Genomic DNA, 22,857 nt, shown 5'->3' on the forward strand with positions numbered 1-22,857 from the left:
CAGCATTCAGGAAAGGCCCAGCCAGGCAGCTGGGTTGCAGTGGGTGGGTGCTTGCTCCTCACTCCAGGCCACAGGGTCTATGTTTGTCATTTGCAGATCCTTACCCAGTAGGGCTGGGCATTGAAAGCAGGGGCAGGGTTCAACAGAACCCCACAACATCCATACCTGTGATGGCCTTAGATGTGATGGGTCCTGGCTGTGTTTCTTACACGGTGCCCTTGGATGGAGGGGAAACTGAGATGAGAACAGAGCCACCAAGTGGTGGTGCTCTGGCCCCTGCACAATATTCTCTGTGGCTCTGGCACCCACCCACATCCATCAATGGAAGATTTGAGAGAGGGAGATATGACAAAGAATGAGGCATTCCATGAGATTGTAAAACCATAGCAACCAATAGTGTAGAAAGTGGGAAGGCCACAGCTACCCAGGGTGTACACTTACTTCTACCAGCATGGCTGTTGTCCTTTGTGTGCTGACATCTACTCTAAGAGGGTTGTGGCTCCTACTCCATCCATTCCTCTCCAGTTTTTGAGGCAGTGAATTCGGTGAATTTGTCTTTATTTCTCCTAACAGAAATCACCATTGATCTTTTTGTTTGCTTTGTATGACTTGAAATTCCAGTAGTACCATTAACCTGGTATGCATGCTAAGATGCCAACAGATTGTGCAATTGTTTTGAGGTGGGATCCTCCCCATGGCAGGTGAAAGCTCCTCCTGGGAGGTCCCACCCTGTGAGTGCCACTGTAAACACTGCCCCTGAAGGAACATGCTTGTTGGGTATTGATATATGGTGAAATGACCCTTGGGGGTTTCTAGATCAGTTAGTTTATCAAAATATGGAACTTCATGGATAGATGACGGAATGACTTTCTTGGCCCTTAATAAGAAGTACTAAGTGCCAGCAAGGAAAAGATCCATTCCTTTCAGTCTCCCTTTTAAAGGAAACATCTTTTTCATGTCTTTTTATGTAGGGAGAAAGCTTATACACAGATGCTTCTGTGTGAAGCCATATTACATAGTCACAATTCCCCCCTGAAGTACAGTACTGTGGGAAAGCCTGTCTCCTTTTTGTTATATACTATTCTGATATAATCAGAAAGCATGGCTGGAGTGGGAGTTGGAATCCAGGACAGAGAACCAGTGTAGGTCAGGCACACCCCATCTACCCAGTATGCCTTGGAGTTGGCTGCCATCTTGTTTCCAGAATTTTCCATTTTAGCACCCTGGGAAAGTTACTTATGAATTAAGCCTTCAAGCCTATATATTGTGATTCAGTGGGCAAATAGGATACAGTGATTACTTTCTTGTCACTGTGACAAAATACCTGACAAAAGCAACTTAAGGGAGGACGGGCTTATTTTATTTATAGTTTGAGAGGACATAGTTCTTTGTCCTAGAGAAAGCATGATGGCAGGAGATTGGAGAAGCTGGTCACATTGTGTCTGCCCTCAGGAAGTAGATAGAGACAAATTCTGGTGCTCAGATGGCCTTCTCCTTTCATAGGTCCAGGACCCCAGCCATGGGTTGGTGTTGACCACATTCAGACTGGGTCTCAATTAACCCAGTCTAGAAACTCCCTCACAGACACACCAGTGGCTTAGCTCCTAAGTGACTCTAGGCCCTATCAAGTTGGCATTAGTGTTGACCATTCTATGGGGTGACTTGCGCAGAAATGAGAGTGCTTAACTCTAGCTTGCTTTACTTTTAAACTGTCTACTCTGATTCAGAGTAGACATTGGGTTTGATATTCTCCTCACATCTTTAAGAATGTTTACAGAGGTGAGAATAGATTACAGAGTTGTGAAAGACACCTGATTTGGGAACTGGTGATAATGGGTCTGTAATCTGTTAGGAAATATACAGAGAGAGAGAGAGAGAGAGAGAGAGAGAGAGAGAGAGAGAGAGAGAGAGAGAGAGAGAGAGAGAAAGAGAGAGAGAGAGAGATGCCCCTCCCTTTGGCTTTCAGAATATTAAAATAACTTACCCCAAGTAACAGCAGTTTCATGAGGAATCTCATACTGAGGAAAGAAAAGGCTAAAATTCTGATACCAGCTAGAGGAGGTATTTGCCTGGCAGCCAAGACATTATAGGCCAGGATGCCTCCTCCACCAGGACTGCTTAGCTATGCATGCCTCCTGCCCTCCATTTGAACCTAAACCTCCTTTCTGCCCCCACTCTAGGTGCAAGGCATATTTGAGGCGTAACTGAACCTCTTTTTTCATTTCCTCTTCACAATATGACCATATTGAATGAATCTATCTGTCCTACTCTATTGTTTGTTTGGCTTATTGAGGGTGCAGGGTGGCTCCTTCCTTATAACATGTGATCCAAGTGAAAAATGCCCCCTAATAACTCTTTATATGCATTTTCTCAACTGTGCCCCTAGTTCCTTTAGAGGCAAAAGTAGAAAACTAGAATGTTTTGAGAGGAGGTATACCACAGGTGAGTTGGGAAAGAAAGTGAAACAGTCGTGAGAATTTAAAAGATTTGGGACTTCCTTGTTGGCAAGCAACAGCAGTGTCTTGGGAATACCTTTGGCAGGAAATCTGGGGCTCCCCTTCTACACAAGGCACATTTCCCAGACAGAAGCTGTGTGTGTGGGTGTAAGGTCGAAAAGCCAGAGAAGAGAGAGAGAGAGAGAGAGAAAGAGAGAGAGAGAGAGAGAGAGAGAGAGAGAGAGAGAGAGAGAGAGAGAGAGAGAGAGAAAACAACAGGCTCTAGCTGCTTTTTGCTAGGACAGGCTATGTGACAGGAACCTGTGTCTCTCTCCTTCACATTTGGAAGCTATACTCTTTCATCAAGGAGTATCCTAGACCCATGCTTACACAAGCTATCACCTGCCTGCCATAGCCACTTTGACCATTCTTACCTTTGAATAGGACAGTATTTAGTGAGAAGTATAGTTGGGCTTCTGTTCTGAAATGGTGGTATCATTGAGGATTCTGTGGGTGCTTTGGGGGACAAAAGATCTCAGGACTCAGGCAGATCTGTGGCTTATTTTATTTTATTTTTATCTAGGAAGCTCACTCCTGAGAGGCAAGTGCCAGCTTGACAGTAGATACTAATGATATTTAGTCTTTCAAAAAAGTCGCTGCTTTGCTTGGGATATGTTTGCTTTTGTTGGTAAAATGTTTGCCTTGTAAGCATGAGGACTTGAGTTCCATCCCCAGAATTCATATTGTTAGGTTTTTTTTGTTTTTGTTTTTTTTGTTTTTTGCTTTGCTTTTTGTTTTAAATGTTGGACATGGTGGCATGTGCTTGTAATTCCAAAGTTGGGGAGGTGGAGACAGGCAAGCTACTGGAGCCTCTTTCCATATTGCCTCACCTAATGGTTGAGCCCTGAGGCTCGGTGAGAGACCTCATTGGAAACATGAAGTAGAAAGCTGGGTATGGTGGCATAGTCTTTTAATTCCAGAACTCAGGAGGCAGAGGCAGATGGAGTTCAAGGCCAGCATGGTCTACATATATTGTGAGTTCCAAGCCAGCCAAGGATACATAGTGAGACTTTGTCTTTAAATTCAAAACAAAACAAAATGAAAAACCAGAGTGGGCTGGGAGATGACTCTTGGAAAAAGTCCCTACCGTGAAATCATGAGGGCCTGAGTTTATATCTCCAAAATCCACACAAAAGTCAGGTGTGGCAGTGTCCATCTGTAACCCAGTGCTGGGGGCAGACAGGCAGATCCTGGGCTTTGCCAGCCAGCCAATCTAGCAGAAATGGTGAGCTCCAGGTTCAGTGAGAGGTCCTATCTCAAAAAATAGGTAGAAAAGCAATTGAGTAGGACAGCCACCATCAACCTTTGATTTTCACACTTGCCTGGGTGGGTTAGCACATCTGCGTGTATTCATACACCACATGTGCAAGCTTGTATGCATTTATGTATGGACCTTCCAGAGCAGATACTTGGAACCCAAGCCAGAAGTACCTAAAAACTATGCTTAGTCAGGTACACATACTGCCCACTGAGGGGCTAACTAGAAAGTCTCTAGTTAGCATCTAACTAGAAAGCTCTAGATTCACAACCAGAACTCTGCTTTTCATAGATCCTGAAGTAGGTGTCAACTTGGGCATTCTGGACCTTTAAGATGGCTGGGCAAATTGTCAGGGTCCCTCGAACATGTCTGGGGATCCTGTTTACTGCTGTTCAGTTGAGAGGCTTGAAAGTGAAGCCTTCTGTGTGGGTTGGGGGGAAATTAATCCTTATCATGGATCACCATTAATATACAGAAAGAATACCAACTTAAAATCATTTTGTTCTCCTCCATTTGACAAATGAGGCATGTGTACCTCCAGTAGCAGATGTGGAACTCTGGGGAGGGGTTCATCCCTGATGGCTTCTGTCCACTGAGTACTGTTTGATTTGACTAGCCCATTAGAATGTTGAGGTAAACCAGGTATGGTGGCCAAGGCAGGAGAGTGTTATGGGTTTGAGATGAGCCTGAATTACATAGTGAGCTACAAGCCATGCTGAGCTATAAAGTGCTCCTAAATAAATAAATAAAAAGTTGTGATTAAGAGAGGTGTTGTGGCATAATCCTGTAATCCCAGCATTTGAGACTGAGGCAGAAGGGTGGGCAGTCTCATTGCCTGCCTCAGCTATGTAGTGAGTTCAGGTCAGCCTGGACTACAGAGTGAGACCCTCTTAAAAGAAATGAAAGAACAAAGGCAGCTTCCTCCTCCCACAAGACTGATGGTGGGCTCAGGTGGTTTGTTTAATGAGCTTTTGGGATATACAATGGGGGCAATAATAAAGGTTGTGTGCTTGGCTGATGGGCTACATAGGGCCATGGGGATATCTGGGATGCCATTAAAAGACTTCTCAACCTGAGGAAGCCCCATCAGTAATTCTGATAACTCTGGGGGCAGGGGAGATCAGAGACATCTCAGTCTCTCTTCCTGCAGCTGTGATAAAATACTTGGCAAAAACAGCTAGAGGGTTTGTGTGTGGTCATTTGCCATTTACATGCAGAAAGCAGAGTGGGGAAGGCACAGCTAGCTTCTTTTTATGCTGTTCCAGACTCAAGCCAAGGGACCCTGCTGGTCTCCTTTATAATGGGTCTGTCCACCTCAGTTAATTTAAGCAAGATATCCCCACAGGCATGCCCAGGGCTAACCTAATCTAAACAATCCCTCATGAATGTGTGGGGAGAGGGTTGGGGGGAGGGGGTGGAAGAAGCTTGTCTACCTGGGTGGTTCTAGATCTTGTCAAGTTTACAGCTAACGTTGACCATCACAAGTGTCTAGTCATGAGCCTTGGAGTCTTGTGTTCTAGGAGTCCTCAGGCCCCTTGAATTTAGTTGTTGGCCTGGTTACTTCCTAGATTTACCCAAGTGTATAGATGCTCTGCATCTCTGAAGGGATGAGGTTTAAAGCACACCTCCCCACCCCAAGCCAACAGTGTTCTTATTACAGTGCTGATGGGCTCCATGAAGAAGGTTCTAGAGCACCTTGATGGTAATGCTGCAAGCCCTCCTCTGTTTTACTGTATTTATTTATTTATTTATTTATTTTTATTTTCAAGACACAGGCCCTGGGAACAGTGACATTTCCCTGCATCAGCCATTGGTCTGTGCAGTTTCTCTGCTATCAAAATTTCCAGAATGGATTGTTTATGGAGTATTTATTTTTTAACATGAATCAGCAACATTTTCTTATCCAAACATTTTTTTGTGTTTCTGTTCCAACCCTCTGTGAACTCTGGGCATGAGGAAGATGTCACTAGTCCCTGTCATCCATCTTTTAAGAGCAGCGTCATGGAAACAGGGAGGAAAGGTGAACCAGTTCCTTCCGGAATTGAGAAACAGTGTGAACTAGTGTTAGGCCTATGTACTCAGAACTCAACTCCTAGATTCCAGAAGCTGCCTTAATGGGGCTCAGAGCATACCAAGGATATGTTAGATATGTGTGTTGGGTGGGGGGGGGCAGGTCGTGGCAGCAGAAGAGAGCTGCGTATGGGAGGCCAGGGATGTGAGAACCTCTGAACTTTGTGTATCAGGCCTAGCAAATTTTTTGTTTTCATAATCTTTCTGAGAAATACACCAGAGAATTAAAGAATTTTCTGTCTCCTCAAGTGAACCTCAGGCTTAGAATCAGCCATTCTTGGGGGAAGGCAGAGGTTCATCGGGTATCATCTTCAGATTTCCAGTGGCTCACTGTCTAGCTTCTGGGCTGCCTAGCCACTCTATTGTGCAGTACCTAGCATGCCCTGTGGCTGCAGCCCCTGTATACCTGGCATCTAATCTTGGTGTGCACTGGGCATGCTCAGGGTTCTGCCAGGCATGGCTAGAGTCTGACTTACAAGATCTGCTCCCCAAAAACACTGCTATTTTGCTCATAAAAATCACCCCTCTGAAGTGCTTGATGACTTACTAGATTGTAGTTTGTTTTATTGTTGATGTAATTATTTGTCTTTGTCTTCTAGAACTTTGTTCTAAAATACAAGTTCATTTTATATTTGAGCTCATGTTATAATTCTATTTTTGTTAGACTTATTTAATTTTACAATTACTTAACATGTATGCTTTAAAGTTATTCTAACATTAAAAAATAATAATATGCCAGAATTATTTGTATAGAAATAAGTTTTATGTTCTGGATAAATTTTTAATATTTTTTCTTCATCAATGGATGTGAAATTTTTTTGTTTTGTTTTGAAGTTTTGATTTTTGAGACTCTAGATCCACTAACCTCTGTCCCCTAGGTGCTGATTTTAAAGGTGTGTGCCATCACACCCAGCTAATTTTTAAATTTTTTACTTTTAATACCTATGGCTTATTTTTTTAACTCTGTATTTATTCTTTGTGTCTTTTACATCATTCATCTCGATGCCATTCATTTCCCCTTCATATCCCTCCTCTGCCCTTGCAACCACCCCAAAATAAAATAAATAAAACTTAAAGAGAAAAAAGGAAAAATCAATCTCATCATGGAAACTCATCATAGTGTGACACAGTGAGTCAGGCAGTAAACCCTTTTGTCCATGTATCATTACTTGCAAGGGTTCATTGCAAAGTCATTGGTCTGGTTTCTACTACGCTATTGATGCTGGGCCCTCAATAGAACTCTTCTCGGACATCCTGTTGTTGCTCTGTGTTGTGGATATCCTGCAGCTTTGGGTCTGCAGGACTGGCCCCTTCACATGCTCCAGCAGATCATAGATGGGGTGGATGTTGGGGTGGGCCAACTCATAACCCTGGCTCATGGCCTGGGTAGTTAGTTGCAGGGTTGGTCTGCCCACCAGCTCTCCCCTGTCCTCACCACTAGGGTGCGCTCTCCAGCATTGCCCTGACAAGTTCACCCATTGCAGCAATGAGCAAGGGGCGGGGCCAGTTTTCCTGCTTTCACATTCTCAGGGTGGGCTCTCCCACACCTACATCATCATGGCACCTCTACTGTGTCGCCCAGGTGAGGAGCAGGGGCTGTAGCTGGTGAGGAGCGAGGTCAGCTCTCCTACTCATATAACCCCAGGGCCATCTCTTCCACCTGTCTCAGGTGGTGAAGGCTGGAGTATGTATGTGGGGAAGTATATGTCTCCTCTGCCCACACCACCATATGGCAAATAAGGGGTGGGGCCAGCTCTCCCACCCACTCACGTTCTCAGGGTCAGTTCACCTGCGTCCTGCCCAGTCAACTCTACTGTACTGCCCAGGTGAGGAGGAGGGCCTACTTTTCTGAGTGCTATAGCTGATAAAGAGGAGGGCCAGCTTCCTCATCTGTCACAGGTGACAATGGGCAAGGGGGACATCTCTCCCCCACCCACACCTCCTCATGACAGATGAGTAGTGGGGACAGCTCCCCCACACTCATGCCGTCCAGACTGGTTCACCTATGTCTCCATCAACAGGGTAGGCTCTGTTGTGCTGCCCTGTTAAGGTGCAGTGCTGCAGCTAGTGAGGGGTAGGTAGCCATCCCAGGCATGGCTCATCTCTCTCTCTCTCTCTCTCTCTCTCTCTCTCTCTCTCTCTCTCTCTCTCTCTCATACACACACACACACACACACACACACACACACCATCAACAGGGTAAGTTTTGCTATTTGCTATATTGCCCAGACAGGAAGCAGGGACCACTTGTTGTGTTGCAGGTAGTAAAGGGGAGGGTCAGCTCCCTCGCCCATTGGAGGCAGTAGGGGGGAGGGAAGAGGGGGAGAGCATCTTTCCCTCACCCCCACCACTGCACCACTACACACAGAAGGAGGCATACCAGCTCTGCCCCTGTCATGCCCTCAGGGCTGACTCACCCATGCCCCTGACTGCAGGATCAACTCTACTGTGGTGCCTAGGTGAGGGGCAGGGCCTGTTCTCCCCAGTGCTGCAACTGGTGAGGGGTTGGGTCAAGTCTGCCACATTAGCCCACTCCTCATTGCTTTAATCTCTTCAGATGTGCTCCTGACCACAGGACATGAACCATTCTGTCTCTCCCTCTCTCTCCCTTACCACACTATACATTTGCCAGTCTGTCCAGTACCACAAGGTGCCAGATGGGTGTGTGTTTTCTCCTCTGAGCCCAGGGCAGACCACCCTGGGCCTGTGTGTGGGTCTTCTTGTCCCACTAGTCTGTGGTGGCGATAGGCAGGACCATGTTTCCTTCTCAAAGCCAGGGCAGTCCACCACAGACCTGCTTGTGGGTTTCGTCCCATTTAGTCCATCATTGACTTAATTTCTTTTCAAGGCTTACTTTTAGCAAAAGATGGCAAGTAGCTTTTCTCTACATGAGAATAGAAATGCTTAGGGCTTAAAAATTCATTAATTATTTTTCTCTGTGTGTGTGGTCAGAGGCAACTTGATGTGTTTATCTAAGTTGTTCTATTACCAATAAAGACTCAGGGGTCAAATACTGGGGTGAAAACCTGATGATAGATAAAGAAGTAGCAGAGGAGTGACCAACTGACCTCTCTGCATTTCCCAGATCTGTGAAATCTCCAAGTTTCCCACCCCCACCCCCCCCACCCCTGCCTGTTCCTTGCTATGCATTTTCTCTATCCATATTCCTGGCTTCTCTATGGCTAATTTCGGTCAGCTAGTCTCTGGCTCCACCCTCTGATTCAAGGTTAACTTTATTAGCACAGTCTCTGGGTGTCACAGTGTGATCAAATATCCTACAACAGCAACGTGTAGATGTTGGTTCTCCACCTACAACATGTCAATCCTGGGTCTGGAACTCATATTGTTAGGCCTGGTAGTAAGCGCCTATACATGGTGACCCGTCTCTTTGGCTCTGTCTAGGGAATTTGAAAGCAGCCATTGTGGAAAAATATGTAACAAAAAAACCCTTCATTATGTATGGAAAAAGCATGACAACTAGATTTAAGCAGGACAGAATTTGCCTCTTTAGAATCCATCAGAAATCGAGCATCTGAAACCGTGTCTAGTTTTTAAAAACTGTTTCATGGTAGAAAAGGTACACATCTCAGTATTTATTCAAGGTTGAGACTCAGAATTCTTTCCTTGATAACATAGAAAGTCTAGGTTATTTGGTGAAATGAAGGTGTCTATTGTAAGCACTTCTGAAGAGTCCCTGTCCCCTGTCTCTCCAGGTGGTGATCTGTCATGTGGTGGGTGATACCCTTCAGTTCTTGGTCAGTGCAAGGCCTGCCTCTACCACCAGTTCAGAATGCCAGCTGTATGACGTCCAGCTTTCCCCATTTCATTTAAAGGTAAGGCTGTGTAAATGCCATCGGTTACAGGAAATCCATGGTAGATAGAACCTTGTGTTCTACACCATAGGAGGGACACAGAGAGGACTCATCATCCATGCTGAGTTACATGTTCTTATCCACCAGCTTTAAACTGTAAGTCACCATGAGCATGATCCAGAACAGCACAGCCCTCTGTAAGGTCTATACCCAGCATGGATGATGACTCCCCACAGCTATGCAGATGGAGAGCCCCCTTCTCTAGTTCCTCTCAGCCTATACTCTCTGAGGCCATGTGGAATTGTGTGTAACTGGTTTGGAGAAGTAACTAGATACTGGGTGAGGGTCCTATGACCTACCCTGCCTCTCCTGTAAAGAAATGTCAGCATTTGACAAGCCCAGCTTTAATGATCTATTGTAAGCACATACAGATGATCTGATGAAAAAGATGGCAATTTGACTCTGAAGATAGCCTCATTCAGTAGGGTCCTTGAGTGTTACAGGACTGTGGGCTCATGTTCCTGTTGGCTATACATTAATTGTAAAGAGCTTGTATACCACCTCACTATTTGCATGGCCACTGTGCATTCAGCTCAGTCACCATGGATGTAGTCCTCAAACCATACTATTAGCCCATTCTCCTGCTAATCTCTCTTAAGTGTTAAGGATGCTTATGATTCCTTTTGGTCACCTGGAGACATAAGACGTTCTCACCGCCTGAAGGTCCAGACCCTAATCACACCTACCCAGCCCCTTTTACTATGCCTGGCCCTATATAGGGCTCCAGGATGAAGGCCTGGTTATCTTTCCATGATTTTTCCCCCTCTACATGAGTAGGACTATTCAATATAGGAGACTAGTTGAGGCTGATGGAGTGGCTCAGGTGAGAAGGGTACCATTATATATGGCACTCCTTATATAACCCAGGGACATGTTAACATGGGTACTGGCCATGCCCAGCACCAAAGACAGGGTGATCTGGGTCCCTTTGCTCTCTCCCCTCACCTATGCTTTGATGACAGAAAGAAGCACAGAGCACAGTGAGTTCCTTATTTAAATAAGGCTGAAGAGTGCCAGTGATACTTGGCATGAGGGGCTGCCTGGGCAGAGAAGAGGCAGGAAAGAGTTTGGCAGGAAGGCCTTCATACGCATTCTGAAAAAACATTGTAGATCAGGTCAGAAACTGAGCCATTGTTTATAAAAACAGGTGACAAAAGGAACACACACAAGGAACTGGAAAAGGGGCTTGGAGTTAGAAGCTCATGCTGTTCTTGCAAATGACCTGGGTTTGGTTTTCAGCATCCTCATGGTAGCTTACAACCTTAATAACTCCAGTTCCAGGGGCATCTCATATCTTCTAGCCTCCAGGGGCTCCAGGCATGCACACAGTACAGTTACATGCACATAGGGAACTCATACACAGTACCTTAATTACTTTTCTATTGCTGTAATAAAACACTATGACTAAAAGCAACTTGGGGAGGAGAGGGCTCATTATAGCTTATAACTCTCGGGTCCAAAAAAAAAAAAAAAAGCTTTTTTTTTTTTTTTCTGTTTTTTTTTTTGTTTTGTTTTTTTTTTGTTTTTTGTTTTTTGAGACAGGGTTTCTCTGTGGCTTTGGAGGCTGTCCTGGAACTAGCTCTTGTAGACTAGGCTGGTCTCGAACTCACGGAGATCTGCTTGCCTCTGCCTCCCGAGTGCTGGGATTAAAGGCATGAGCCACCAACGCCTGGTAAAAAAAAAAAAGCTTTTTCTATCACTTGGCAATAAGCCAAGGAAGTTATAAGGAAATGTTCTGTTTATTCTTCATATAACCAAACTTCATTACCTGCAGGAAGTAACACAAAGGATACTCAAAGAAATGAAATTTGACAAATGAATGTGTTTCATTTTGTAGAATTTGGAAAATTACAATATGTATGCTATAACATATTCAGGATTTCAATGGGCAACTGCTTTGAGTTCTGAAAAGGCTGATTCTGTAATTACACATTTATTAGAAGTTATGGCCATCATGGGAATGACTGTACAAACTAAGACTGACAATGCTCCAGCATATGTCTCTTGTAAAATGAAACAATTTTTTTGCATATTACAATGTGAAGCATATTACAGGTATACCACGTAATCCTACAAGGCAAGCAGTTAGAGAAATATCTATAAAAATAAGCTTATTAAACAGAAAGGGTTAATAAAGACTTTCAGATATAGACTACACAATGTTTTATTAACTTTAAATTTTTTAATACTAATAAGAAAGAAACGACAACTGTGGAGAGACATTGAATAATAGAAAACTGCTGAATTAAATTAGCCTATATACTTTAAAGATGTGTTGACCTCAGAATGGAAACTAGGAGATGTGTTATGTTGGCGGAGGGGTTTTGCTTTTGTTTCCACAGAAGAAAAGCTATGGATATCATCGAAACTGATAAAGATTAGATTTGAATAGGAGAGACCTCTTGATTAAAAGAGGTGATAGTTATCAAACAGCATGGCCATTCAATCTAAACTAGCGTATAAGACTAACAAATGCCTTTCATTTGATGAGTATAACTTGCCAAAAAGTAAACTCCCTAAAGTCAGGGTTGGGACAGGGCTTTCTTTTTGTCTTTCCAGGAACATAAAGGAATCACACCCCATCACTGAAGGAAGTCAGGGTAGAAGAAGCTCAAGGCAGAAGCCAGGAGGCAGGAGCTGGAGCTGAGGCAGAGCCATGGAGGAGTCATGCTGACTGGCTTGCTCCCCATAGCTTGCTCAGCCTGCTTTCTTATAGAACCCAGGACTACCTACCCAGGGGTAGCACTGCCCATAATGAACCTTGCTCTCCCACATCAGTCATTAATTAAAATAATTAATTAAAATACCCACAGGCTTGACTATAGGCTAATCTGATGGAAGCATTTCAAAGTATGTCTAGGTTTAGGTCAAGTTGACAAAAATCAACCAGCACACACATAAAATAAAAACAAATCTTAAAAAACAAACACACAGAGGGCATCAGTATACATGCACACAGCACAGCATACACACATATTATGTACGCACACCTTGCACAGACACAGCACATAGTACACACATATAACCCATATACATAAAATATGCATGTACACGGCACATATGCATGCACATGTGAGATAACTAAGGCTTTAGGTGAGGAGCTCAGCTACCCAATAACTGGTGGTTTGTTCTCATAGATGGAATTCCACATGGAAGAGAAGAGAGACGACATTCAGATCAGGTGGTCGTTCACCCATGCACCAGAAACAGCCATCAAGATCCAGCCCCAGGCCCCAGGGGAGGTCAGTCCGTAAGTTTTTGTCATTTTTTCACTGGCTTAGAGATGCATGGCTAGGGCATGTCTCAAATTGGGCAGCTCTAAGGTGGGCAGCCCCTGCTAGCCATTCTCCCCAGGGCACTGTGGAGGACAGTGTTGATGGAGAGGACACTTTCCTTTCTACTTTTTGGGGCCTCAGCGTGTGAGGACAGAAACTGGGCTGCAGTGAGTGTGTGCAAAAAGTGCTCTGGTGTCACTTTTCTTTACTGGACAGGAAGCCCTTCCTGTGACTTTCACAAAATTCCCTTGTTGTTCTGCTCTATTTCAGCTAAGACAGCCATTGAGGCTTCCTCACAGTAGAGATGTGTGGGCTCTGTAGTGTGTTTGCCAATAAGAGTCTCTGCTTTTCCTCTTTTCATGTCTCTTTTGTCTTTTCCTCTCCATTTTTTCCCTGTGGTGCTAGGAATGGAACCCAGGGTTCAGAACATGCTAAGCAAGTGTCCCACCCCAGTCGTCAATATTTTATTTTTTCATGTTTATTTATTTGGTTTTTTTGAGACAGGGTTTCTCTGTGTAGCTTTGGAGCCTATCCTGACACTCTGTAGACCAGGCTTGCCTCAAACTCAAAGAGATCCGCCTGCCTCTGCCTCCTGAGTGCTGGGATTAAAGGCGTGTGCCACCAACGCCTAGCGTCCTGTCAATATTTTAGCCTTTGTGTTTTGATATAGATGTGTGCAGTGTGAGGGTTAGGGTTTGGTGGGTTTGGCTTTGGTTTGGTTTGAGCTGGTAAGTTTAACACACACACACACTAAATACTGACTGAAGCATATTAACTAATATCAGATTGGTAACACAGCTACAGGGGAAGAGGGTGACTCAAGGAATCTTGAATACCTGATGGTCCCCTTCTCAGTAGAAGAGATTGAACATGTCAGGGCTTGTCTGTGTGGACTGCAGGTCTAGACAAATGATGTCATTGTCTGAGAGAAGCAAGCAGCAGAAGAAAGGAGGGGGCAGAGAGAATGAATTGGGGTAGGGCAGCCCTTCCCTTTTTCCCCTTCTGCTGCTTGCTTCTCTCTGACAATGGCATCATCTTTCCGGGCCTGCAGTCCACACAGGCAAGCTCAGCCATGTTGAATTTCTTAATGCAAAGAGCACCATTCGGTATGGCTCCATGAGTCATTTTTCCCCATGGATAGCTGTGTTACCAATCTGATATTGATTTCTTTGCCAAAGTCAATGTACAGGTGTACGATTTTCCCATCTTTATTGATTAGTATATTTATTTTATTTATTTTTATTTAATTTATTTTTATGTATAGGGGGGTTTGCCTGCATGTGTGTTTGTGTATGATACGTGTACAGTGCTTGCAGAGGCCAGAAGAGGGCATTGAATCTCTAGGGACTGAAGTTAGAAAAGGTTGTGAGCTATCTTGTGGGTGCTGGGAATCAAACTCAGGTCTTCTGGAAGAACAGCCAATGCTCTTAACTACTGAGCCTTCTCTTCAACCCCTTGTATATATTTTTGACTCTTGAAAGTTTGATGGTTCAGCAGTTAAGAGCACTGGCTGCTCTTCCAGAGGTCCTGAGTTAAATTCCCAGCAACCACATGGTGGCTCACAACCATCTATAATAGAATCTGTTGCCCTATTATGGCATGCAGGGATACATGCAGAGCACTCATACATAAAATATAAGCAAATTAAATTAAAAAATAATAAAGAAAATTTGATTCAAAGTCAGTGCCACTGACAGACTGGGGAAAAGCTCTGCTTTCTTCCATTTGACTTTACGGATACCTGTACCAAAGTGACTTGTGTCATTGTCTTTTTACAAAGATGACCTCATTCATTCCTCCTCCTGTACCCAGCCAGCAGCATGCTGTCTACACTGTGTACTTCCTGTTCGTCATCCTCTAGGCACCCTATAGATTTCTCTGTGGAGGCATTCTGAGGACTACTTTGTGGCTTAGTAGCAGACCCACAGTTCCCCAGTGAATGAGAATAGCACTGTGGAGTCTTTGTACACCTCGTCTGTTCTAAGCCCTGATTCTCTGCTTGCCATCTAGTTCTTGGCTGTGCTGTGCTTCTCTGCAGCTCGGGGGTCTCACATAGTTCTTGGCATAATTGGTTTATTATGGGTGAGGTCCCCAATTTCTCACTGGCTGTGCTCCTGGAGGCTGCTGCTGTTCCTAGCTTGTCATGGGTCAGCAGGGCAGTTGCAGTCCTCGAGACAAGAGCCATCATAGCCCTCACACCAAGGTTGCTTAATGTAGTCTGATGTTGTAACATCATGCCTGTCAGGTACCTGCATCTGGCATGCAATGATCTGATGACCTTTATCTCTTCAGAAGCAGGTGCTCGAGGTAAACGTGCTTTCTGAAGCCCTTAAGGATCTTTTCAAGCACCTAGTTGGTGCTGCCTCTCCATCTGTATATCTGAGCACCAAGCCCACACAGATCAAAGAAGCTCAGGTAAGCCCAGATCATAGGACACAGGTGATTCTGATCTTGTGTTTCCAGTGCCTTCACTTCTCATGGTGGGGAATATCAATATCTCATGATATTGCACAGGCAGGTATTGTCCATGGTATTAGAATAGAGACTCATGATCAGAGTTCCATGGTAAGAGAGGTTCCCAGGACGCTCATTGTTGTTCTTCTAGTGAGACTATGGTCCCCCACTTGGCACCATTCATCAGACACTGTCAGCTGGTGATAGTGTTTGGTGCTAAATTCTAGGAGATTAGAGTCATAGGGATATGAGAAGTCATCTTTACTCTCCTTTGCGTACATGGTGGCAGGCACAGCTCAGCTAGCAGATGAGAACATAGGGGGTTATAAACTCCCCTCAGGGCCTCTCAGAGGCATAAGGTGGGTTGGGGGGATGCTCAGCCTTCCCAAATACAGAGTCAGTCATACATCCACAGAGGTTGGAACAAGCCCTGGCCACTGCATCTCCCAGTAATCCTGTTAATAGTGGATTTTGAAAAGCAGAAGGGATTAGTGATCAGAAATTTATCAAAATTGGAGATAGTTAACAAATAGTATTGTATTTTCAGGACCTATGCTATCATATACAATTACATTCTAAAATTAAATTGTTCAATTTCATTAAGTACTATATCCATGGCAAGGCTCTCCAGAGAAATTGAGCACTTGGACATGGGCGTGAGAGAGATTTATAAGATATATTATGGTGTTGTGGCTAATACATACATGGTATGATTCTAACCCATGTCTGAAGCAAAGCTTAGAACAGCAGGAGAGTTGATGGTTTGGCCTCAGTCCATGTTGACCATAGGCTCAGAGCTTGAACCCAGTAGGACCAGTGTTTTTGTTTGATTCTAAAAGCAGAAAAAGACCATGGCCTGGCTGAGGTGTCTGGAAGGGGGAATTTCTTCTCATCTGAGGGTGGCTCATTTTTCTACTCAGGCCTTCAACTGATGGGATGAAGCCCACCCCATTAGGGATAGCCATTTACTTTACTCAGTCTATCCATTTAAATGTTGATTTCTTGGGCTATAACTTAGTCAGAAGAGTACTTGCCTAGTATACAGCATGCATGAAGTCCTGGATTCAATTTCTAAGATCATATACACAGGGTATGGTAGCATATGCCTGTAATACCAGCACTCAGGAGCTAGAGGTCAGAGGATCAGAAGTTCAAGGTCATCCTCCACTACATAATGAAACTGAGGCCAATACACTCTCTCAGAAAAATGAAAATCTGTGTCAAACCACCACCACAGAAACATCCAAAGTAGTGTTTGACTGAATACCTGAGTATTTATGGCCCAGAAGCAGAACCCTCATAGCATAGTGGCTAAAGCACCTTTGTGCCAGTATGGAGACTGGAATTTGGACCCTAGAACACAAAGTAAATGTCAGGTGGGCATGGTGGTCTAGCTTCAGAAGGCAGAGACCAGGGGATCCTGGAGCATGCTAGACTAGCTGTATTTGTGAGCTTTGTGTTCAGTGGAGAAACCCTGCCTCAACGAATAAGGTGGAGAGTGATTAAGGATTACACCTGCCGACAACCACAGGCTTCCATACACATAGACAAGTCCATGTTCACACACACACACACACACACACACACACGTGAACCGCCACACATGTAAACACCCATATATACATGTACACACATAGTTAAAGGAAAGAAAAAAAATAGCCACACATATACAGCCACACATATCACATCTCCATCTCATCCCAGTGCTTTAAGGAAGTTCATAATTCTTTCTGGCCTTTGGCATTCTTCACTCACTGCAGGGAAGAACCTGGTCCAGTATAGTGTTTGCTGGGTGTTACCATGAGTGTCTCTGGAGATGTTAGTAAGCAAACCCCCAAGAAGTAGCTCATGTCCAGTCAGCACCCAGGATAGCTCCTGTGTGGCTTTCATTGTTTGTGAGAACTTTCTGGAGTCTTGGGTTCTTGTGCTAAATTTAGGAACCCCTGTGAGCACCATCCTGGCAGCCAGTAGCTGGTACCCTTCTGAGATGCAATAATACTGCATCTGTACTCTTACTTGTGCAATGTCGGCTCTGCCTGGAGGCAAGAGGTGATCACAGACTGATGGCCATTCATATCTAGATATTGTCCTGCCGAGCACCACAACTTGAAGACCAGGTCACTATCTAAAGCACCTCTCCTGGGTCTGAGCATGGAACCATGTGCTGGCTAGTCTTCACTGTCCTGGGAAGTAGACCACAGGCAGAATTTGAATAGGGTCATCACTATCTGATGGTTTCTTCATTTGGAATAGAAAAGGCTCACCATGGGGCTGGAGAGATGGCTCAGTGGTTAAGAGTTCTTGACCACTCTTCCAGAGGTCCTGAGTTCAGTTCCCAGCAACATGGTGACTAACAACCATCTGTAATGGGATTTGGTCTTTTCTTCTGATGTGTATGAAAACAGAGCACACATATACATGAATGAATAAATAAATCTGGAAGGGAGGGAGGGAGGGAGGGGAGGGAGGGAGGGAGGGAGGGAGGGAGGGAGAGAGAGGCTCACCTCAGAGGCAACAGAACCTTCCCATGAGACAGTATTGTCAATTCTAAGTTTATCCTGGCAGTCAGGTCCCATTCTGGTATCCCCAAAGACACTAGTGTCAAAGATAACCACCCATATAGAAGCCAGTGTCCCTGGCCATCTGCTCCCATCTTCACATCTGTTACCCTGCTTTTCTTCCCACAGACTCTACAGTGCACTTCCTCCACTGCTCAGGAACCCTGCCCTCCCAAACCTCCAAGGGCTCATGAACTAAAACTGCAGGTGAAGAATATCCGAGTCTCCCTGCTAACCCATCCTGGTGCTTCAGGTGGGTGCTGGTGCCGCCAGGGCCACATGGGGCTTCCCACTGCTGTTGGAGGGACCTTCCTTGGCTTGGACTGGCAAATCCTCATATGGCAACATGGTTGGGTCTGCAGGATGATCCCTACCTTCCTTGGCAGCAGTACAGTGAAAAACCTGGTCTTTGGCTAATGGCTTTGGGGTTCATGCCACAAGCTGTAACCCGCTTAACATAGTAAGCAACTGTGGCTGGTGATGGCCAATCATGTATACCCAGAGAGCTTGTGGAAAGGATTCTAAATGTTCTAAATGCAGACAAAGGGCAGATATTTGAAACAATGGCCATGCTAGTTACAGAATGTGATCATCATACAGAATATACATGCCACGAAGTGTCATACTACACCCCATAAATATGTAAATGTTATAGTCTAAACTTATCTCATGTACATGAAGGCCAAGGGAGAGCAGTGTCATGGTTTCTCTGTTTTCAGCCTGACATACTAGTCTTGGTTTTCTTTTTTAAAACTGAGCCAATAAATTCATATTGAGTAGCCCTGAGCCTCTGAGCAGTGCAGCTTCTGTTGTCCTAAAAGGTAGGGTATTAGGAGGAGTATGGTGGAGTATGGGGTATGATGGGGGGATCAGAGGGCTTAGGATCACTGGTGCCTCTGGTGCTGCTGATGAGAAGAAGGCAGCTGCGAGTCCTGGCCCTCCCCAGGATTCCCAGTGGTCACCAGTTCCCAAGATTAGCAGTCTGAAGCAGGATGTGACTGTTCAATTGCAGCTTGATGTTGATGGAAGTAGAAGTGTGGTTCTCTCATTGTTTAAGAATGCTAGGAATTCTGGTCACTGTTTGCAAAGCTTCTCCCTCCCAGTTTACAAGGCATAAAGAGGCTTCATTTGAACTGTCTCTACAAAGCTGACTGTAGAAGATTTTTTTTTTTTTTTGGTGCAAGTACTTGGATGTTGCCTTTCAGACCTGTATCAACTAGTGGCCAAGTGGATCCCCTGGACTACCAGCCAGGGGTGGGAGGTCCCAGCTTTGGGGTGCACACTCTGTGAACAGATTCCATTCTCTATCTGTACTAAGGTGCCAACATCAGGAAATGGATCTGAGTCTTCCCTTGAGGAGAGACTGTGAAAGTTACCCTGACCTGAGGCATGGTAACGAGTCAAGCACTGTAGTAGTTACTAGCCACAGAGGACTTCAGGACTGAAGCCATAGAGGAAACATTTTCTCAGAGCAGGAACAGCTGTAAGATATCACAGTGCCTATTCCAAGTACCCCAAAAGGGCCTTGGGTTAGATAAGGAATGAAAACAACTGTTTGTTATAAGTGGGACATGGGTTGTCTGTGAGATGTGGCCACAGTTTAAGCTTAGGAACAGCCATCCTTTGGACAGGTTGTTAGTCTTGTCTAGAAGTGGGGCCACGCCTCAGCACACTGGCATGTTGCTTCTGGGTGAGACTCCATACCTGACAGTCCTGCCTGCTGCCAGAATTGATGAATTCATGGAAGGGTGTGGTCACTGGGGTTAGTCCAGGGCTGTTACTGCCAAGTTATTGCCCCAGCATTGAGAGTATATAAATGTCAAATGACAGAAAGGTCTTTTAGGTATGGGTAAGATGAGATTCTTGTCAGTTAATTTACCCTTCCTTGTGTGGGTCAGCAAAAGTCTTAATGCAATTCAAAAATAAAAGCTAATACAACCTTGCTTCGTCTCATCACAGGCAGCATTAGCCATGTGTGTGTGGCCCAGCTGAACGATCCTGCACAGCAGTTCATCAGCACCCTAGTGAGAAACACAACAGACCTCACTTGGGAGGAGGAATTCACCTTGTGAGTACATCCTGCATCCTCAGGGGCCTGGTGGCAACAGTTAGGTCTGCTCAAGATGGACAGATCCTAGAGTTATTGTATAGTACTATTTATACTAAAAGTTAATTAAAGAAATGAAAACAAGTCCTGAGTTTTTGAAAGACAGCCAGCCCTGTGTCCAATATGGATTTTTTAAAAATTTTTTTTGGGTTAATATACTCTTTTTTTAACTTCTTTTTTAAAGATTTTATTTATTTATTATATATACAACATTCTGCTTCCATGTATATCTGTACACAAGAAGAGGGCATCTCATAACAGATGGTTGTGAGCCACCATGTGGTTGCTGGGAATTGAACTCAGGACCTCTGGAAGAGCAGAACTTAACCTCTGAGCCATCTCTCCAGCCTGATTTTTTTTTTTTAAGGCAGTTCTGGGCTTCACCTTTCTTCTTTTTCCTTGTTGTGATACAGGCCTGTTAAAAGATTCCCTGCTTCCCCTTAGCAGCTAGCCACACACAGTGGAAGGAAACTTCTACTTGATGCCAACTTCTGGTTGGAAAAATAGAAAAATGGGGACAGGCAAACCACTTATAAATAACAATGTAAAGATCCTAACCAATATGTCATCACATAGGATCCAATGATGCATTAAAATACATCCATTTGTAAGCTGTGGCTCTGGCCAAGGGCACTGGCTGCTCTTGCAAAAGACTTGGGTTTTGTTCCTAGTACTTACATGATAGTTCATAACCATTGGAAGGGATTGATGCCCTCTTCTGGTGTCTGCAGAGACCAAGCATGCACGTGGTATACATACACACAGGCAAGACATGCATACATATAAAATAAAAAAAAAAAGTTTAATAGCCATTCTATTCAAAATAAATAATGAATAAATAAATCCAAACCGGGTGTGGTATGCATGCCTTTAATCCTGGTACGTGGGACGTAGAGGCATGCAGGTACGCCATGAGTTCCAGATCAGCTTGGTTTACATAACACATTCCAGAATGGCCAAAACTATGTAGAAACCCGCCTCAAATCAATCAGTCAATCGATCAATCAATCAATCAATCAGTCCATCCACTTTAGAGTGCATCAGAAATGTAAAGGTAGCTTAATATAAAAAAATCTGTCAATAATGTCTACTTTGTCACTAGATCATAGGAGAAAGTAAACGTCCTATCATCACACCTTCCCCAAAGAGAGTCAGTATTGTTTAATACTGGTTTGCAATTTTGAAACGCTTAATAAGGACAAATTCATAAACTCTTTTGAATAGGAGTTTAAAATCTCACCATGGGTGATCAATTCCAGGAGCAGAACACTGGCATCAGGACAGGGATGGTTTTGATCTGAAAGAACTGGTTAGTGGACTTAAAGAAGAAAAAGAATTGACAGAAATGATAGGCAGGTCTTAGAAACGGAGACAGTGAGATAGTCCAGTGGGTAAAGACACTTGCTGCCAAACTTGACAACCTAAGTTCAATTCTCAGGACCCACTTGGTGGAGAGAACCAACTCTAGCAAGTTGTCTTCTGACCTCCAACTGTGTGAGGATGTTAATCTCAGTTTGTTTTCGGGAACGACGATTCTATTTTTAAACTCAATTTTTACAGTCTTCGATCTATAAAGACTTGGTTGAATAAAAATTGTTAAGGCCAAGGCAACAGATCACTAGACATCTGTCAAAAATGCAATTGCTTTGCAGTCTGTGATATCTCGAGGAAGCATGGATACAGGAATGTTACATGTATCTTAAGCAAAAGGTATCTTAGGAGGAGGGACGCTTGTTGGATATTCTGTGTTCTCTACTCAGTTAATTATACATATGTGTTTCTTTAAAATGGTAACAGTGACTTGTGACTTTTAATTTTAAGTTAATAAAAATTAACCAAATGAAATCAAGGTCTCAGTCTGTACTGGCCACCCCATGGCTGCTGTATTAGCTCTGTCTAATATTCTTGTCACCATGGGATGTTCCATGGATCCCTCTGACAGGCTAATACCTGGGTGCATCAGGCTAATTTTGAACTGTCAGGCTGCAAGAAGTCTGCCTTTAAGGACTGACAACGTTGTGTTCCTTTGCATAATCAAGAAATATACATGGGGATGGGGCAATCTGATAGCATTGAGCTTTGAAGGGTTCACAGGGTTTGTTCTTCCCACAGTGAACTGAACGCCAAATCTAAGGAGCTGCTCTTGCAGATCTCAGAGAATGAGTGCTCTTCAGAAGGTGGGTGGAGGACTGCTCCAGACCAGCACCCTGACCCGGGCTCTGGAATGGAAAGGGAACAAACGTCAAAGGAGGCACCCTCCTCCTCCAATGAACCACAGGTCACCCAATGAAATGTTTGGTACAAAGTCAAACATCAATGATGTCATTCCTTTGGGGGCATGTGCGTCTGGTTTTTAAACTTTTTTTTCCTATATTTTTATTGTGTCAGTGTTTGGCCTGCATGTATGTCTATGCACTGTGTGCATGCAGTGCCTATAGAGGTCAAAGAAGGTATCTGACCTTCCAGGACCAGAGTTTCAGATGGCTGTGAGTGGCCACATGGGGACTAGGAGCTGGACCTAGGTTTTCTAGAAGAGCAGCCTGTGCTCTTATCTTAGTACTGGGTCACCTCCTCAGTCCCTTTCTTCAAATCTAGAATCTTCCTTCAGTAATTTTTAGATTAGAGGAGCAATTTTGAACCATTCTATACTTACTGGATTTCCTTCAACTTTTTAAATTAAAAATAGTAACAATCAAGGTGATGGTGTGCACGCCTTTAATTCCAGCACTCAGGAGGCAGAGGCAGGAGGATCTCTGTGAGTTCAAGGC

General features: G+C 44.2%; 1 protein-coding gene across 5 annotated transcripts in view; it reads left to right on the forward strand.

Moving 5' to 3' along the window:
- C2cd2 (C2 calcium dependent domain containing 2) overlaps positions 1-22,857 on the forward strand; it is a 66,227-nt gene that overhangs the window by 17,474 nt on the left and 25,896 nt on the right. For 3 of the 5 annotated variants that reach the window (XM_027415725.2, XM_027415727.2, XM_035444270.1), the window contains 6 exons: positions 9,537-9,656; positions 12,833-12,937; positions 15,263-15,385; positions 18,112-18,235; positions 19,942-20,050; positions 22,202-22,266. In XM_027415725.2, coding sequence (XP_027271526.1) covers positions 9,537-9,656; positions 12,833-12,937; positions 15,263-15,385; positions 18,112-18,235; positions 19,942-20,050; positions 22,202-22,266 — 646 coding nt within the window. The remainder of the gene's footprint in view (positions 1-9,536; positions 9,657-12,832; positions 12,938-15,262; positions 15,386-18,111; positions 18,236-19,941; positions 20,051-22,201; positions 22,267-22,857) is intronic. The other 2 variants (XM_027415726.2, XM_035444269.1) reach the window with 2 other exon arrangements.

This window comes from Cricetulus griseus, chromosome 4 (genome assembly GCF_003668045.3).
Source record: "Cricetulus griseus strain 17A/GY chromosome 4, alternate assembly CriGri-PICRH-1.0, whole genome shotgun sequence".
NCBI classification, from domain to species: domain Eukaryota; kingdom Metazoa; phylum Chordata; class Mammalia; order Rodentia; family Cricetidae; genus Cricetulus; species Cricetulus griseus.